At 37.4% G+C, this 15,676-nt stretch overlaps 1 protein-coding gene across 7 annotated transcripts in view; it reads left to right on the top strand.

Moving 5' to 3' along the window:
• Window positions 1-15,676, top strand: part of stim1b (stromal interaction molecule 1b) — a 38,059-nt gene that overhangs the window by 3,591 nt on the left and 18,792 nt on the right. For 6 of the 7 annotated variants that reach the window (XR_007895578.1, XM_051681752.1, XM_051681751.1 and 3 more), the window contains exons 3-6: window positions 9,699-9,829; window positions 12,233-12,347; window positions 12,580-12,691; window positions 12,792-12,907. Coding sequence is in view for 6 of the 7 variants with exons in the window: in XM_051681752.1 (XP_051537712.1) it covers window positions 9,699-9,829; window positions 12,233-12,347; window positions 12,580-12,691; window positions 12,792-12,907 (474 nt within the window). In the remaining variant the exon portion in view is untranslated. Of the gene's footprint in view, window positions 1-5,194; window positions 5,356-9,698; window positions 9,830-12,232; window positions 12,348-12,579; window positions 12,692-12,791; window positions 12,908-15,676 lie in introns of all 7 variants that reach the window. The other variant, XM_051681755.1, reaches the window with a different exon arrangement.

The following is a 15,676-nucleotide window of genomic DNA, read 5'->3' as shown; positions in this document are numbered from 1 at the left end:
GTAGTACCACAGGTGACAGTAAAAACGCTGGAGCTGATGCATAAATGTCTGATAAGAGATGGCGCATGTCGGTGAGTTTGTATAATGTGCAAACAAAGTTGTAATATTGGATATAACTTCACAGATAAAGTTAGTAAGCAATTTTAAAATCATGTTAACACGTGTAATGTTTAGGCCTACATCTTATACTGGCTATACTTTAAAAACTTTTTGTACTTTCATGTTTATGGACTGGCCCCATTTACTTTAATTTTAAATTCATAAATATAAAACCTTTTTTTTTTAAAAGAGAGAGGAAAAAGAAAAGAAAAAGAAACAAGGGACAAGTAGTAATCAACATTATGCCTAATTGAACCCAGAACATTCCTTTACAATTTTTGTGTACTTAATGTATAAGTGATCATTTTACCTGTACTGTATATCAGTGATTCTCTACAACATTTGCTTCAAGAACCACACTTGACACTGGACATCATGTCGTGACCTCTTTAAAATCAAACATGGAATTTTTTTTTTGTAAATGTAGAAACAGCAGAAGTGTAATTTAACAGCCTAGCACATGGAACAAGCACTGGGTCAAATACAGTTTTGTTTAGCCTTATTACCAGTGAGTGATGTATTTGCTGCAAAAATACCATACAATTGATTGGACACTCAGCCTTTCAACAACAAAACACATGGGAAGCATTTTAAAAAGTTGATAAGCTTATTCATTTTGCTATCCTAACTATGCATAATTATGGTTGATTGAGAACCACTGGTGTATATTACCCATGTGGCCTGTTGTTATTACATTTATGCCATTGTGGCTTTGTAGGTCTCATTCTCTAAAAGGCTCTTTGCCTCTTTCCTCATAAGGATGTGTAAATATACATTCATCACAAGCCAGTGGAGTTGGTCTAACTCCAGAGTATTTAGACCTGTGTTCATATTTACTAAGGAACTCACAAGCCATGGCTAGACTCCAGTTAAACAAATACATGTTGAGCCTGTTTACATGCACACCAATATGCTGATTGCTCGCAAAAATCAGCTTATTTAAAAAAAATCAGTCAAAGCAATAAATCTGTGCTTGCATGACATTTGAAATAATCACATTATTCCATGTTTTTGACATCAAAACGTGAAGATGCATGTGCACGACACATACGTACATTGGATAAGCCGGTAAGAACGCAAGTTAAGATGTTTACATGCAACAGGAAATTGGGTTATTTGGCAAATATCTGCCCGTGTCGATCAGTTTATTTTTAAGCCATTTATGGCCTCACGCTGATAAGGAAAGCCGTTTAATGCATTTACAAGACCACACACTTTGTCAGCGTATTAAGCATAATGGGTGTAAACATGCTCGGTGTCATTTCTCTGCTCTTGTTATAGTCGACCTCGCACTCAGACATAAAGTTTTTGTGAATTTATTCTTGCAATAAATTTGATCACAATGGTTTCATGTAAGCTATATGGAAATGTGTGTTGATAAGTGGTTGACTGTAATTGGTTTTTCAATGGCCAGTGGTTATATCTGGAGTGCTGGCAGGGCGGTGTCTGATACAGTATAATGCAGATCAATATTTCATAAGATACCAGTGTTTACTATAAAATTCTGCTTTTGCAGCGGGGTAGCCCGTACAGGTATAGGTATATATACAGTATATAACAAATGCAAATATAAATGTGTATCTTTATTTACACGTTGTCACATAAACAACAATTGTAATGACTGATTTAATTTTCACGAACCTTCAGTTAAACAACACAGCTCTCACTTTGGACATGACTGATAAAGACTTGTGAGTCATTGAGTCACTTTTAAATCAGTAACCGCTCTGACTGATTCAGTGAAGGATTCATCAGATTGATTCAAACCAATAACTTGTCAGCTGATGAGTCATTTGTATTGATTAATTAAAAGAGCCGGATCATAAAAGTCATTTGCTCATGAATGCGCTGTATGTATGGTTTTGAGTACAACCAACAAACACAAAAGCATAGAAGTGTTGTTTTAGCTTTATTTTGTGGTACACTTTTTTTTTTTTTATCTCATCTCATTCAAACTGCAGGCTCACAGCGCGGGTAATATAGAATTTATTTTGTCGTGGCGCAAGAAGCACTGTTTCATACAATTTAAGGCAAGTTATTTAACATTGCATGGCAGCAATCCAGCAGCATTGGGTACATCTACAGATGATTGCTGAAATTAAATTGTACACAATGTTTCACTCAGACAAATTTAAAATCAGAAAATGTGTGTTAATAATTGGCTAGGCTAGTAGTAGATTTTGGAACCGACTTAAGGGGAAACTACAACTGTGTATCGGCCAAGTGTATACACTGTTGATTTCAAATTATTAGCCTGCAAATTTTGGCTGTAGCATAGTTGTTGGCATTTCTCAAAGGGGTGTTTGATCTTGACCCTTGTGTGGCTTCATCCAGCTGTGCCAAAGGATGATATTAAAGGGTCTTTGTAAAACAGATCTGTCAATCCTCTGACGCTCCTCTCAGATCTTTTTAAATGTTTCTGACAGCCAGTAAAGCAGACTAAATGCCTTTGCACACCAAACGCAAATCTTAGCCGCAATTTCTCACCACGATTAACATTTTGAATCGAAACTATGGATTACTAATGAGCCATTCTCACCTGGAGCGTGCAGACAAAGCTTTTTTTACGGTGAGTGTGTCGATTTTTCGCCGGTCTATGAAATGCCTTGACCAATAAAGTATGAGCTTTGGATCATGTGTCAGGAGCTGCTGTTGGTTTTGTTTTCCCTCATTCTCTTTTATCTACCAAGACATGCTTGGGTCAGAGAGACAGGAAAAGAAATGGAGGAAACTGATCCTCTTCTGTGGGGTTTTATCAAATGCTAACAGTCACCTGCACTATCTAAAGTAAGCTTAACACATTCTGGCTCTTAACTGTGTTGGACAAACAATATATTCCCACTCTCAAAGGGATAGTTAACTTAAAATAAAAATTCCGTAATCATTTACACGCTCTCATGTTGTTCCAAACCCCTATGACTTTTATGTTTATGTTAGGAAGAAATTTAGTCTCAATCACGATTCAGTTTCATTAGATGTAAAAATAAAAATAAAAAGGCAATGAAAGTTAATGCAGACTGAAGATAACATTCTGCCTAACATCTTGTCATACAGTCTTGGAGCAACAAGAGGGTGAGTAAATAATTCTCATTTTTAAGTGAACTATCCGTTCAAATATGTGGAGATTTTAAATGTTTTTAGCATAAGTAAGGTTATTAAGTAGCTGTCTTGCCACTACACACACGAAGATGATTCCATCACTTCAGTGAATGGGATGAAGGGAATGCATCCAGGGAATTCAAGCATAATTTCTGAGGAAATGCCTGAAGCCCTCAACATTTCCCCTTCTGTTTGTGCTTCCTTGTCTCTTACTTCCATGTCAGCCATATGTTTCTCAGTTGTTTCAGTTGCAAATCGATTTGCCTCACTTGAACAAGCTCTTAGGTGGGAAATTGTTTTGTATGTTGTTAAATTTGCTAGTAGCATGATATGTTGTACATGTTACTATTTCTTCCAGGACTGTTGAGCTCAGTTTAATTAAAAAGCTAAACTGGATGCAGTGTCAAAATTTGCAAACAGTTCTCTCAAGTCACAATGTTTTCTCAGTAATGCAGCAACCCCTCTGAGTGGTGATAAAGTGTGTAGAGTTTTTTTTTTTTTTTTTTTTTTTTTTTAGAAGACTGCAGGTTGTGGCATGTGTGTTTGTGGTTTTGTCATGCACTATTGTTTTACATGGTGACGCACAGCCAAAATGAATGTAGCTGTGCAGATCTCACAATAGTTTAAGTGTTTCTTTGTATCAAAACAGATATGACTGAAAGATCACAGTATAGTCCTGGAATAGAAATGCAAGCATCTTTAATTATATTATCCTAGTATTGCAATGTCAGCTGACCCCAGTTTAATAAATCCTGGCATCTAATCGCAGTGACCGCATTAACATGAATACCTACAGCATAATCAAGTCTTTAACTTAAAGGGATAGTTCACCCAAAAATTAAAATTCTCTCATCATTTACTCACCCACATGCCATCCTAGATGTGTATGACTCACTTTTATCTGCTGAACACAAACTATGATTTTTAGAAGAATATCATAGCTCTGTAGGTCCATACAATGCAGAGATTGATACTGCACTAGGCTGAGGCACACTCTGTCGCGAGGACGCTCATCCCTCGAGCGCTCATGCTTAATGCAGCTAGATTATAACGTGATGGCTCGTGACTTATTGAATCATAATATATGCGTCACTGTGCATGTCTTATCGTGAAGAAAATTGGCAATATGCAGCTTTATTAATAAGAGAGAGTTTCTTTGTGAGTTAAAGATGGACTGAAATGAACAGAAAGGTGAAAGAGGGTAGTCTTCGCCCCATTATACACTGCAACAAAATACGTTTTGGATTTGTTTTTGTTTTGGCTTGTTTTCCGATATAAATATCTAAAACTAATTTAATTTAAAACAGCGTACATTTTCTTTAGCAGCTATTGTGCAGAAGAAAAAATAGTTATCTGAGAATGTTGAAATTAATATTATATATTAAAATATTTTAAAATATCTAAAAATCCTTTTAAAAAGATGCATTCACCTGAGAAGCAGCATATAAGATATTTAGACTTGTTTTTAGAGAATAGATCTTGAATAGAAGTATATGTTGTCTTTACTGCACTCGCAGAAGTATAACCAAGTGAAAAAATACACTTACGTATATACAAAATACACTTATATTTAAGATACATTCTCTTAAAGCAAATCTAAATATCTTATATGTTGCTTCTCAAGTAGTCTTGTTTTTTTTTTTTTGTTGTTGTTGTTTTTTCTCCCCAATTTGGAATGTCCAATTCCCAATGCGCACTATGTCCTCGTGGTGGCGTAGTGACTCACTTCAGTCCGGGTGGTGGAGGACGAGCCACGCATCTTATCACGTGGCTGGAGTTACTCAGCACGCCCTGGATTCGAACTCGCGACTCCAGGGGTGTTAGTCAGCGTCTTTACTCGCTGGGCTACCCAGGACCACATGTATCTTGTTTTAAGGATTTTTAGACCATTATAAATGGAAAACAAAACAAAAACACTTGATGATAATAGTATTTTTTGCAGTGATTTTTATATGGAATTAAACTTAATAAAATGTTTTTTTTCCCTTTAATTCAGTGAATGTCATTTAGACTCTACTCTCCCTAGCCACCGGGCCAATTTGGTTGCTTAGGAGACCTGGCTGGAGTCACTCAGCACGCCCTGGGATTCGAACTCGCGACTCCAGGGGTGGTAGTCAGCGTCAATACTCGCTGAGCTACCCAGGCACCCTTTTAGAGGTATTTTTAAAAGGGCAATTTATTGGAGTTCCACTCCAGAACGGATAGAAAATTATCCCTTTTTACACATTCAACTGATCACAAAGTTCTGATTAAATCTAAACAGGCCCCATTTCCAGCAGCCATCACTCCAACACCTTATCCTTGAGTAATCATGCTAAATTGCTAATTTGGTACTAGAAATTCACTTGCCATTATATCAAACACAGTTGAAAGCTATTTGGTTTGTTAAATGATGCGTAACATTGTCTGTTTGTTTTTGAGTTGCCACAGTATGTAATAGACTGGCATGTCTTAAGGTCAGTATTAGGTCAAAAATGGCAAAAAAGAGAAATAGCTTTCTCTAGAAACTCATCAGTCAATCATTGTTTTGAGGAATGAAGGCTATACAAAGGCTATACAAAGATTTCATACAAAGGTGTACACTACAGTCTTCAAAGACAAAGGACAACTGGCTCTAACAAGGACAGAAAGAGATGTGGAAGGCCAGATGTACAACTAAACAAGAGGATAAGTACATCAGATTCTCTAGTTTGAGAAATAGATGCCTCACATGTCCTCAGCTGATAGCTTCATTGAATTCTGCCCTCTCAACACCAGTTTCATGTACAACAGTAAAGAGAAGACTCAGGGGTGCAGGCCTTATGGGAAGAATTGCAAAGAGAAAGCCACTTTTGAAACAGGAAACAGAAAACAAAAAGAAAAGGTTAGAGTGGGCAAAGAAACACAAACACTGGACAACAGATAATTGGAAAAGAGTGTTATGGATCTTAACCTTATTGAGTTTTGTGGGATCAGCTAGACTGTAAGGTGCGTGACAAGTGCCTGACAAGACAGCCACATCTATGGCAAGTGCTACAGGAAGCGTGTGGTGAAATGTCACCTGAGTATCTGGACAAACTGACAGCTAGAATGTCAAGGATCTGCAAAGCTGTCATTGCCACATGTGGAGGATTTTTTGATGAGAACTCTTTGAAGAAGTTTAAGAAGTTCTGAACATCAAATTGTAATAGTAATTTTTCACATTATTAATGTCCTGACTATACATTGTGATCAGTTGAATGCCACTTTGGTGAATAAAAATACCAATTTCTTTCCATAGAGCAAAATCTGTACATTATTCCAAACTTTTGGCTGCCAGTGTATATACTTATACAACTTTGTGTGTGTATATATATATATATATATATATATATATATGAAAAAAAAATAAGTAGCTCTCAGCCACCTTTATTTTTTAAAAAGTAGTTCACGGAGTAAAAAAGGTTGGTTAAAAATGTAACCAATTTAATAAAAAAATTTACTACTTTACACAGTATTTGGTGTACGTTGTGTATTTTTATGCTTAATTTGGCATCGCAGCGATGCCAGAATGGTGCTTAGAATTATGCTAACACCAAACTCTATTGAAATCAATTGTGAGTCGTGTCTCCTGAGTTGCTGCCTGTATAGTGCATTCAAGTCACTTGTGAGGATTGTTGTTATTTGTTTTAGGATAATGCCTTAGAAGGCAGTTGCCTATGTAGGCAGTGAGGCAGCTTATTACACTGAAAAAAAACTTTCACCTAAAAATGTGCTTCATCTGGTAACATTTAAATTAACCTGAATACATTAGGTTACACCAACAAACCAATTTTAAGGGTTAGATCAGGTAGAAATAGCCTTTTTTTTTTGCTAATGTGTGAACGGCTTGTAACGCAACTTAAAAAATGAGCCCTTCCCGGACTTCCAAGGTTGCCTATTAAAGCCTGTAGACTGATTTTCATGTGAAGGGAGCGGGTCAGTTTTGCCAGGAAAATCCAAAGGATGTGACGTTTATGAGCCTTGCCTCAGACAGTAGCTTCTCTTCCGCTATTCAACAGCGACAACAAACTGCAACACTAGGTAACGTTATCTTAGAGATGGAATCCAGCAAACGTCCGGCTCCCAGCACAACACCGAATCCAACAAAAACTCTGAGTAAGCCAAAAAAAAAAAAAAAAAAAATTTATCTATTGAATCCCGTCTGGCTAAGCAGAAACGTGATCGTGGTCGAGCGAAAACTAGAGCGAACATCAGCGGGGCATTTGATTCCTAGAGGGAACTTCGTTCGGTTTTGGGGATCAAAACTGACCCTGAATTGGCGTTCTTCTTATTGGACAGGTAAGCTTATATAGTACCATAAGGATTGATCTGTGTAATTTTTGCTAACTTGATCTTGCCTGCTAACGCTGACGAATTGCAAGCTACCTTGCTTCATAACTTTCAAATAATTTCAACGATCTTCTCTTTATACTAAAAGTCAGGTTAATGTCAGTGTTAATCTGTAATTATTCAGCAAGGTAAACTACAATAACACATGAAATGAATGCTAGACAATGTTCAAGATAATGCAAAAAGCTCCATTCATTAGTGTAATGTAACTTGGTTATACTGAAAATATATACAATCTATTATTATAAAACAATAGCGCATCGATATATCAAAATGACAGTTGTGATGGAATCACATCAATACTGAATTGTGTCAACATATTTATAATGTACAGTCTATTTTATAAACAGCTACTGTCATCATCCACCAAATTTAGCTAACAGCTATTGATAAAGCTGGCTAGCTAGCTAACACCGACATAGGCTATCGTATAAATGCAGTCAATGTATCATGCAAAGAAAAGTAATTACTTCAAACTACAGTCTCGTATAGTCAGACCTATATCCACACTTTGTTTTAGCTCTGATCCAGCACTGGAGAGTCAAATATAATATACAGTCTCAAAGTTTGTAGTAAAACAATCATAATGGTGTAATTTTAATTATGCTACCTTATCTGTCAGCATGATGCCGGTGAATCACATTCAGCCTCTTTGTACATTACGTCATTGTTTTGGTCGATGCTTATCCCTATGGAGTGTGTGAGCAATCACGAGCAACAGGTAGATGGCTGCAGTTTACTTAATGGCCACAGGTGTCATTAATAACAAGGGTTTCTGAATCTTACATACGCACCTTTAAAGGAATAGTTCACCCAAAAATGAAATTTTGCTGATATTTTACTCACCCTCAGGCCAACCAAGATGTATCTGAGTTTCTTCATCAAAACAGAATTTAAGATTTTTAGGATTTCGTTTCAGACCTCCTCCTTTAAACAATGCAAGTGAATGTACTCCATTTTTTGACGGTCCAAAATGCATATTTAGGGTACATCAAAATAATCCACACGCCTCCAGTCGACAAATAAAGTTCTTCTGAACCCAAACGATTGATTTTTTTTTTTTTTTAAACAAAACAATACTTATATACTTTTTAACTATAAATGTTCACTTCCGTACATCTCTGAGACGTGCGCTCATGAAAGGGATGATGTAAGCTCGTCTTTAGCAGAAATATATGGGCTATATGACTGTCAGGAATTCAAGCCACACAAGTTGTAGTTAGTGAAACCAAGTGTGAGAGCGTTTACTGAGATTCACAGGATTTACAGTGTTTACACAGTGAGATCAATGGTACAGGTGATATCACACAGAAGAGAAACTTCACAAACTGAAGAAGAGGTATCTGGCAAATCAGAAGGGTAAGCACTAAACAGATATCAACAAAGATCAAGAGCAAATACAGACAGGTAAATAAACACTGCGAGTCCTTTGTGTGAGACTTTACAGTAAAGTGGCGTGAAGATGAGTTATTTATGCAGGCAGTGATGAGCGAGTGAATTGAGTGTAGGTGCGGTGAATTAGAATTCAGGAGATGAGGAGCGGAGCGCTTAGGGAGGTGCAGAGCCCGAGGGAGGCATGACAATGACAAAGTTTTCACACATACTTGAGTTCGCTGGAAAAACAGCACGGGCACAGCTGATGATTTCAGATATCAACCCTTTGTTTCACGACATGTGACCTTACAAACGAGCTTACGTCATCCCTCTCATGAGCGCACGTCACAGCGATGTACGGAAGCAATCATTTGTAGTTAAAAAGTATATAAGTATTGTTTTGTTTCTAAAAATAATCAATCGTTTGGGTTCAGAAGAACTTTATTTGTCGACTGGAGTCGTGTGGATTATTTCGATGTACCCTAAATATGCATTTTGGACCGTCAAAAAATGGAGTACAATCACTTGCATTTTTATTAGAGGAGGAGGCCTGTAATGAAATCCTAAAAATCTTAAATTCTGTTTTGATGAAGTTTTGACTCAGATACATCTTGGATAGCCTGAGGATGAGTAAATTATCAGCAAATTTTCATTTTTGGCTGAACTATTCCTTTAAGGGAACCATCACAGGTTACCACTTGTGTAGGATGTGTAGGTTACAGTGTAGTTCAAGTGGATTTGCGGTCTCATATCTGACTGTTCTTTCTCCTCTCTAGGCCTATGTGGTATCGATGAGCTTCTTTGCCAGGATGAGAATGCTTTGCTGAGTTTTGAGGCCATCCGCAGCATTCACAAAGACATGGACGATGATGCAGACGGCAGTGTGGATGTGACAGAAACGGATGGGGTAAGGCCTGCAGCATTCAAGAGTGGTTTTTGTGGTATGCAGAGTTGAAAGATTGACGTTGCAGCAGTGTATTGTGCCCTACATAAGCAAGTGCTAAGTCTACTTGCTTGAAAGGGCATATATTTATATATATATATATAGGGTGAACAGGTTGTTTAGAACACAAAATAAAGGTGCATTAAAATGAAAAGTTCACCCAACCCGTATTACTTTTCCATGGACAATAACATAATAATAACACAATGTTCATTTTTTAGTGAACTGTTCCTTTAATGTGCTATATTTCCTCTTTGTTGCAAGATAATAGAATTCCCACTGTTTAGGGAATTCGCCCCTCAGTATTCTTTTTGAATCACCCATAGCCAGTGGCCAGTGATTCCTCTTTCATGAGAATCCCACAGCTGACCATTCTGTATTTAAGTAAACAGCATTACTGCAGCTTGAACACTCGCCTGACCAAGGCTATGCATAGTCCTGTGAGTGTAACTTCAAGCACTCTCAGCATTGATCCGGGGTATCAAGAGGCAAAGTCCAGTGAAACTGACAGAAGAGTTTGCAGAGGTTGCCTACAGTTAAATGAGGCGCTACAGTTCTACTGCTCAGTGTCAACAACCTGATATTTAAAACCAACACAATCACACAAGACTACCTATCATGGTTTCAGGCATTTCATCTGCCCCTCTTTGTGCCTTTAATTCTGGAGCTATTCAGCTGATAAACCACAGGACAGGTGTGGTTCTCTCTACTCACGCTATCAGGATCTCTTTTACTACCACTAAATAATGTGATTAATGCTGTATCAACTGATAGACTGAGTCACTCACTGACTCGCGGTGTCTCAATCCATTCAAAGACTTGCAGTTAAAAACGCCACCCTGCTTCTGACCGTGCTGAAGATACCGGACCACAGAGTGATTGCGTTCACATACTGTGAATGTAAATGTACTCTATAGCAATATATGCTTGTTTATTTGATTCTTGTGTGTGTGTGTGTGTGTGTGTGTGTATGTATGTGTGTGTGTGTGTGTGTGTGTTTCTGTTTACTGTGACTGTTGCAGGAGCATGTTTAAAGTTTGAAATCTTGCCATATTTTGAATTATGCAAATAGACGGCTAAATGGAAACTCCTCCTAGAAACACAAATGATCAAGTCTATGCCAGCGTGTGACTCATCCACAAAAATTGTGGATGCTTTGTAATGATTTTCATTATTCACATTGATGAGGCATTGATGCATAGGCAGTACAACAGTACATTGACTTAAATTCCTTAATTCTTAAAGAGATGTTCACCCAAAAAAGAAAAATATCTCATTATTTACTCCCCCTCATGATATCCCAGGTGTATTTGACTTTCTTTCTTCACCAGAACACATTTGAAGAAAAATAGAAAAATATCTCAGCTCAGTAGGTCCTTAAAATGCAAGTGAATGGAGATTTCTCTTCTGAAGCTTCAAAAATCTCAGACAGTCAGCATAAAGGTCATCGAAATGACTCCAGCGGTTAATGTCTTCTAAAACACTATCAGTTTTGGTGCGAAAAAGAGAAATATTAAAGTACTTTTTTTAACTCTAAATCATACTTGCATTCTGCAGCAGTATGCGTGTGTGACATAATCGCATTGGCGCTTGAAACACGCAAGAACTGATGCATGTGAGTCACAGCCGGAAGGGTGTAGGAGGAATGCTGTACAGAAGCTTCATTGGTTTTGGTTCAGATCTGTATTTATCTGTTTTTTTTTACTCATAATGGTGCATTTGTGTGCTTATCCTGGATGTCTCAACCAAGAGGAGAATGTGAGATTACATCTGTATCATGGCAACGTGAATATGTCACACGAGAGACTGCTTGGACTCCACCATCTCGTGAAGCCTAACGGAAGCGATGGTTTATAGTTAAATGGAAGCAATGGTTTATAGTTAAAAAAGTACTTAAATATTTCTCTTTTTATTTTTTCACACCAAAAGTGATCGTATCACTTTAGAAGACATTAATTTAACCACTGGAGTCGTTTCGATGATGTTTGTGCTGACTGTCTGTGATTTTTGGAGCTTCAAAATAGAAATCTCCATTCACTTTCATTTTAAGGACCTACTGAGCGAAGATATTTTTCTTCAAATGTGTTCTGGTGAAGAAAGAAATTCATACACACTTGGGAAATCATGAGGTTGAGTAAATAATGAGAGAATTTTCAGGTGAACTATGCCTTTAAATGCACATAGAGCAACTTGGCAAAGGACTCACAAATTACAGCAGGACAAACATGAATGCTACATACACATGCAGCCATGAAACTTTATAATCAGAGGAGTCAAAAGAGATGGACTGTCAAAGCAACAGTGACCTCACATTCACATTTTCCCTGAAGTATACATGTTAAAATTCAGTCTATTTATTTCAAATAGTTCCTGAGGGAGGACTTGAAATACCACGACCCCAAAATGAAACACAACAGCTTCCATAGAGCCGATCTGCTGATCACAGTGGAGGACATGTGGAACTCCTGGAAGGCCTCTGAAGGTTTGCATACATTCTTATACTGTTTATAAAACTCAGAAACTCAGATGGCTAATTATTTTCAGAAGCTATGTATTTCAAAATCATTCCTGAAAGGTGACATTTATAACAGGTATGTAAGTTTAGAGGTACTGTATATAGAACATAACCCCTCCGCCAAAGAATTGTCAAACCAATAAATCATTTTATACATTTGTTGGTTATGTTATGCGTGATTAGTTTTTTTTGCCTATAGTGTATAACTGGACAGTAGAGGAAGCTGAGGCGTGGCTCATCAGCTGTGTGGAGTTACCGCAGTATGCTGATTCCTTCAGGAAAAATGGCATCAGCGGCAAAGCCCTTCCCAGGTAAGAATGCTTACAATTGGTGTGCCTGGTGCCTTCATATAGTCCTTCAACTGTTAGACCGAGTCACTCACTGACTCGCAGTGTCTCAATCCATTCAAAGACTTGCAGTTAAAAACGCCACCCTGCTTCTGACCGTGCTGAAGATACCGGACCGCAGTCATGCACAGAAACTTCATCTGAAGGCTCTGGACACAGTCCTCTTTGGACCTCCACTAAGTGAGTATAAGGGTTTGAACGACTACTTGGTTTAACTAGTCATCCAGAAAAGTAGTCGACTAGTCTGCGGGTCAGTGTTTATCTAACATAACAGCCTATATAGTGCGATTGTAGCTCGGCTTTGTCTATCATGTATACACGTTAATCAGACTGCATTGTGCTCATGTTCCATAGACAGAGGTGACGCGCAACCAGTGCTGGGTTCATATGTATAACGTAATTTGGATTATGTAATCAGATTGTAAAAATTGTAGTACTTTTGTGGGGCCTGGGTAGCTCAGCGAGTAAAGACACTGACTACCACCCCTGGAGTCACGAGTTCGAATCCAGGGCGTGCTGAGTGACTCCAGTCAGGCTTCCTAAGCAACCAATTGGCCCGGCTGGGGTGGGTAGAGTCACGTGCAGAATAAGCAATAGAACTGAACAGAACCTGACCTGAAAAAGTATTTGAAAGTGTAGAATTTATTTGTAAAAATTTGTTTGTCGTCATTATTATACATTTTAACTTCTTAAAAATATAAATATTCTACAATCTATCAATAAATATTATATCATGAAATTGTATTTATAATTATGATATGAGCTGTCAATCTTTGAAATAATGTATCCAATTCACAAGTAATAACATTAAGTTTACATTCATTTGTATAACAAGCGCTATAATGGTACTGTCACTTTAAGATTTCAACATGCATCTCACAGACTTACAAAGTGTTCTGTTTTCTTTATTGCATCTGTTGTGTGTAATAAAAATTTATATTTCATTTTACATTTTTTATCTAACTTTAAAGAACAGAAAGAATATTAAAAGACACATTATTCTTTGAAAGTGGAGTGCGTGGATCTTATCTTTGATGGACACACATTACACGGAAGAAATGGTCCGTTTTAATCTCAAGCACTTTTCAACAAAAGGCGATTTTCCAGGTATTCCAGTACTTAAATTTTTAAAAGCTAAATTCAAGCACTTTAAGCACTTCAAGGACCTTTTGTGAAGTGCAGAAGGGGTCAAATCAAACGATAGAGAAATTATTGATGTTTGACAGGTCATTTTTTATGATCACAAGGATGGAAAACAATGTTGCAAATTTTGGTAAGTCGATTTTGGTTTGTAACCTTTTTTGGTTTGCGAAATATTGAAATTTTAAATATCATCCCATCCCATAACGTCATGCTAAAAAAAAAAAACCTATTTTTTAAGCATTTAAGCAACATTGTGTCAAAATGGTGTAAATTATCCTACTCAAATGCATGTGACATCAAATAAAGGTTACTCTGAGGTCAGTCCGAGTTAATCCAAAAGTAATACAAAAATAAGAAGATTAGATTATCCAAAAAATACAATCCAAGAGATTATGCTACTGATTGCAACTTTAATCATGTAATTTGTTATTAGAACTGGATTCAAATTCAGAAGTAATCTACACAGCAGCACTGCACGCAGCCTTTATTACCGGTACTTCCTCAACTGATGTCTTTTCTTTAAATAGTCGATTACATATTGTGTCATGTATACTTGGACAGAAAGATGAAGACTGAAGATCGACTACATAAAACCCAGCTGTAGCTCAAATATAACTGCACATGTAAATGTACTGACAGACCATACTGACAAACATGTCACTCTGTAGCAGCACTAATCAGCCAATATGTGCTCTGCAGTGGCAGTAATAGTGGCAGATCTCTTGTGACATGAATCAACAAAAAAAGCGAAATATTAAATACATGATAAACAACTTTATTTGCTTCCCTGTCTCCTCTTTGACCAATGGACAATAAAATAATATTCATAGTTAGCCCCTTAATTATTCCACTGAATTGCTGGAAATGTTGCCCCCAGTTGCATTTCCTATTTTAGAGGTTTTTAAAAACCCCAGAGCATGGAAATTTTCAACAGTGCATACTTTACAAGTTTTTCTGGATTGATGCCTCCAAAGGATTTTCTGGATAAAGTCCATACTGCAAAGGTTATTGCTTATTATGTACAGAAATCAAGAAAGTTTGACACTTTTTTTTTTTTTTTTTAACTACATTAGAAAATAACCAGATATATAGGAATACAAGTGCCTGACAGTGGAGGTATGCCCCATTAATGTCAGTCGTTACAGCATGATACTCAAGTACAGCTGCTTAAACTGAGAAGAGGGACAAATGGCGAGAAATGAGGTCAATAAATAAGTTAGAGAGACAGAGAGAGGGAGATTGATGGGAATAGTAGAGGGCATTTCATCATATGAATGAAGATCAGCCAGAGTCATGAAACTGTGTTGTCAATATCAAAGCCGCTGGTAAAAAAAGTGCTTTTGAAAAGGCACCCTCTTAATCCCAAAAGCCGTCAAAGACTGTAAGACATTTGATGCAAGGATTTCGGCTCACACCGTGTCTGAATGTCACTGACAGACTGTAGGTACTGTATATGCTTATGGTGAGACTGGAGAAGGCAGACGGTTACAACAGCCATATTCCTTTGTGCTGTTTAACTCACAAGAGCACACATTGTCTAGTTCTGGCTTCTGAGATTTTAGCAAGCTAATGGCAGTTATTCGGCTTGTCTCTTTGGTGACTGTTTTTACTGTCTGAAGTAGAAGGTTGCTTACTGTTCCAGACAATATCTTACTGTAACACCCCATAGTGTTGCATCACTAATGGAAATCTGTCTAGTGTCAGTGTGTGTAGCTTCTATGTGTTGGCTCAGCATTTAAGCATGAACAGTTAAAGACAGTTGGCAAAGTCCTGTGCCAGGCAAACTCTTGAAAGGAGTAAGGAAAC

This window comes from Myxocyprinus asiaticus, chromosome 40, assembly GCF_019703515.2.
Source record: "Myxocyprinus asiaticus isolate MX2 ecotype Aquarium Trade chromosome 40, UBuf_Myxa_2, whole genome shotgun sequence".
In the NCBI taxonomy this organism is placed as follows: domain Eukaryota; kingdom Metazoa; phylum Chordata; class Actinopteri; order Cypriniformes; family Catostomidae; genus Myxocyprinus; species Myxocyprinus asiaticus.
Note: the sequence above shows the minus strand (reverse complement) of the source record. Positions and strands in the feature narration are given on the sequence as shown.